The sequence below is a fragment of the Pteropus vampyrus genome, unplaced genomic scaffold, assembly GCF_000151845.1.
Source record: "Pteropus vampyrus isolate Shadow unplaced genomic scaffold, Pvam_2.0 Scaffold1735, whole genome shotgun sequence".
NCBI classification, from domain to species: domain Eukaryota; kingdom Metazoa; phylum Chordata; class Mammalia; order Chiroptera; family Pteropodidae; genus Pteropus; species Pteropus vampyrus.
Genome location: NW_011890516.1, coordinates 8,024 through 12,001, shown reverse-complemented (window position 1 = coordinate 12,001; position 3,978 = coordinate 8,024). Strand labels below are relative to the sequence as shown.

Here is a 3,978-nt window from a genome sequence, read left to right as displayed (position 1 = left end):
GGATTTGGGGCTTAAAAACCTTGTATCTTGGCATTTCGAGGCTGCTCCTTTGCAAGGACAGCCGCCGGCTAATAAACTGTCTCCTGGTTAAGAGCACTCAAGTTGGGTCTGGTTATTCTGGACACAACAATAACTACATTCCTATCAACGAGTATCTCAAACAGAAAAGAATTAAGTGCTCCAACCAAAAGATAGAGTGGCTGAATGGATAAGAAAACAAGACCCCTACATATGCTGCCTACAAGAGACTCACTTCTGATTAAAACACAGACTAAAAGGAAGGGGATGGCAAAAGATATTGCCTTGATGGACCTAAAGGGTATTGTGCTGAATGAGATGGGTCAGACAGAGAAAGACAAATATCACATGATTTCATGTACATGTGGAGTCTAAAGAAGAAAATAAATGACAACAAAAAAATGGAGATAAACTCATAGATACAGAGAATATTTTGAGGGCTACTACATGAGAGGGGGTTGGGGGGATGGCAGAAAAAGGCAAAGAAATTAGAGGTACAAGCAGATAGTTACAGAATAGACATGGAGATATAGAGTATAGCATGGGGAAGATGGTTAATAATGTAATAAATATGTAAGGGGGAAGTGGGGCACTAGATTTAGTAGGGTGATCGCTTTGCAAGTTATGTGGATCTCTGATCACTATGCTGTACAATTGAAACTGTTATTTTATTGTATGCCAACTATAATTGAAAAAAACTCATTGAATCGTATAATGTAAATAAGAGCACCTAATTGTCTATTATATTTCAATAAAGCTAGAAAAAAACAAGTAGGAAGACTTTTAAAAAAAGAATAATAAGTGCAATGATTTGATTTACAAATTCATTAACACCCTTGACTACATTAAATACTGAAAAGAATCCCCAAACCATCCTTGATCACATTAAGTGATTGAAGATGGGTCAGCACCCTAGCATTGTAAAAGGGAATGAACAAAGCATTAATTATACGTTTCATGTATGAATCATATTTCAAGAAAACCAAATAGTTCGTTCTTTTTTTTTTTTTTTTTTAGGCGAGGCAACCCTTGGTTGACCTCACAGATTGCAAGGAACTTGTCCGTTTACAATCCCTTATTTTTTTATTTTTATTTTTTACACCTACAGCACCTGGTCTTCCTCAGTGGTCTCCCATCCAAGTACTAACCAGGGCCGACCTTGCTTAGCTTCTGAGATCAGATGGGATCGGGCTTGTTCAGGATGGCATGGCCATAGACATTGTCATTCTTTATGGGATAATTTCAGGCAATGAATGTAGAAAAATTATAAAGTTAGAAAAAACATTTTGCAACACCTAATGAATGAATGGATCTAGGTGATAACTCTCACTGGCTGCTAAAACTAGCATGTGGTGGTTGATATGCCCTGTGAACATGCACCATGGTTTTCCTGAGACAAGACCTGATTTATATTAGCTGTCTTATCATCATTACTAATACTACGCCTTCCTTCACCCCCTCTACAACCTGGTAATAGGAAACTTTGTAATGAATGTGGAAGGCTAATAACACCTGAAAAACTGCTCTATCATAACACCACAAAAAAAAAAAAAAAGACATAGAGACGTTAAGTATCTCCTGATAGGCGGTGGATGCAATAGGAATTATGAAGCACCACCTATGACATTTTACCGCCAAATATTCAAGCCTGACATATTCTTCTCACAGGTGTTGAGTGTAAACTGATAGAGCTTGATGAAGCCTCAAGCTCTATCAGTTTACACTCAACACCTGTGAGAAGAATATGTTAAGAAAGAAGACAGGGGTTCAATCAGCCATATCCAGGATTTCCGAAATTCAATGACACAATGACTGAGTCTCTTCAACAAATAAATGAAAGGAAAAGGGGAAGGGAGAATATAGGTTTTTAAAAATTTATAATATGTATCAAGAAAACACAATCTAAACATCTTTCTTGAATTCTGATTTGAATAAAGCTGATAGTAAAAAGACATTTAAATACAGGATAGGTATAGTGTAGACATTACATCTGTGTCTTTAACATATGGGAATATGAAATGTGCTACCCTCTCTTCTCAGTTGTGAAAATAACTTTTTCCCAGTAAAGGGGAAAAAGGGCTAAGGAAATATGATGGAAAAAATTATTCTACTGGCTTGGTACTTGGTCGAAGGGTTATCAGGCTCCTAGGAAGAAGAAAAGCTCACAAGTCATGACACATTGTTGAGGAAGTTTTAGTGCTCAGTCCTGCCCCAGTCCTTTTCTTCAATGTCTGGTTGACTGTGGACCTTCTGGTCTGACCCCTGACCCTGCAGGTCCCTCCCATCTTCATCTCTCTCACAATCTTGCTTCTTCCCTTCCCTCCTCCCTCTCCGCATTAAAAAAATTCATGCGCACATTTTTAAACTTGAATTTCTTTTAATTACTACTATGCTAATAAAATATTGGTGTATGTTTTTGTCTCTAATAGGTTAAAATAAAATATTGAAAATATTTTCGGTAACTCAGAATAAGAATACAGTTAACTGACTTATTCCTAATATAGTCTGAGATAATTTCGAATTCATTAGATTACGTTTCCAAATATTTTGAATTTTTAGATAAAAAGTCCATTACAAAAAAAGTACACCAATTAATCAAGTTTTAGATGAATATACAATCAAATCCCCATATTCTCACTGAATATCAAACTAGAAAAACCAAAATTTTCAATTAAGTTATCTCTAAAGATATGTGAAAAATATAAACTATAAGAAATTAAGTGTATGTATATGTTAATGAAAAATTTTTAATCAATTCTAAAGGGATGCATTTAAGAGTGAACCAACACCAATTAAATGACATTTTGATGTCTTCGTGGAAATGACATTCACAAACCCATGTCTGTGCACTGATATTTATGTCTTCTTCACTTGCATTAATGCTATTAACCAGTTTAATTCATTCAAGAAGGCAAAGCTTTTAATAACTTTCATAAGGCCCTAGACTAGATCTTCTTGTGAAGTCTTGTCTTAATTGGAATTGGCCCTATAACCTAATGAAAACACAAAAGGGTACACATACAAAACAGATTCTATATTCTTTATTTTTTTTTCCATAAGGAAGAACAATGAAATATTCCATACTTATGCACTTGACCCTTGTGAACTGACACAGATTTGCCAGGTACAAAACATAAAATAAAGTCAATTTATTGCTAAAAGTTAATTGACAGTGTTAAAGAAAAAAAGTCTCCATTGCTACCAAAGGGTCGAAAGCTTGATACATATGACTGTGGGATTGCTTCTACCCACATAACTGTTTAATTCATCTGGTGGTTAACAGAAAAGGATTCTTGCATTTATATAAGCAAATGGTATTCTTGCATTTATATATAAATGGTAAATAATATGTGCTGACTTCAACTAGAAATTGTTAAACTGCTGTAATGTGGCTTAGTGTAGTTCCTGTTGCATTTGTATCACATAACTTAGGTTCATGTTCTTTCTTCAGTTAGAATAACAGGGATTGAAGAGACATTTTAACAATCGCCAGCTCTTGCTCTTGCTGTTTCAGGAAAGAAAATATTATTTAGGTAGTTGTTATACACATATCGACAAACAAAACACCCCAATGTTCACACCCTCATTAGTTATTAATATTAAATATATACTACTTACAGCACCCGCCACCAATGTTTCTTGGAACTTGGCCATTTCTTTTTGAAGTTCACCTTCTCCACTGGTAAGAAAATGTCCATAATCTTCCTCCATATCCTCCATACCCTAAAACAAAAATCCAAGCTTGTTATAAACCATCTCTTTTCAGTTCACGTTCCAAACTCGTACAATTAAATTTCAAAAGAAACAACACTTAATATTCACAGATGCTCATTATTTATTACAAATATTAAGATTATAACGAATGTATGCAGATCAAAATAGCCACTTAAGAAAAATTTTAAACTTCATAGTTGAGTCACATATTAGTTTTGGACAAGTGCAACGGCAGTCCACTTTACT

General features: G+C 34.8%; 1 protein-coding gene and 1 pseudogene across 1 annotated transcript in view; both read right to left on the bottom strand.

The window, feature by feature from the left end:
• Positions 1 to 1,117: 1,117 nt before the first annotated feature.
• LOC111734541 lies at positions 1,118 to 1,236 on the bottom strand (annotated as a pseudogene).
• A 2,400-nt stretch (positions 1,237 to 3,636) lies between these two features.
• The window catches only part of LOC105310268 (synaptonemal complex protein 3-like), a gene marked incomplete at its 3' end in the record, with an annotated part of 5,572 nt that continues 5,230 nt past the window's right edge, over positions 3,637 to 3,978 (bottom strand). Inside the window, exon 5 of the mRNA XM_011386461.1 lies at positions 3,637 to 3,741. Within this exon, the coding sequence (XP_011384763.1) occupies positions 3,637 to 3,741 (105 nt within the window). The remainder of the gene's footprint in view (positions 3,742 to 3,978) is intronic.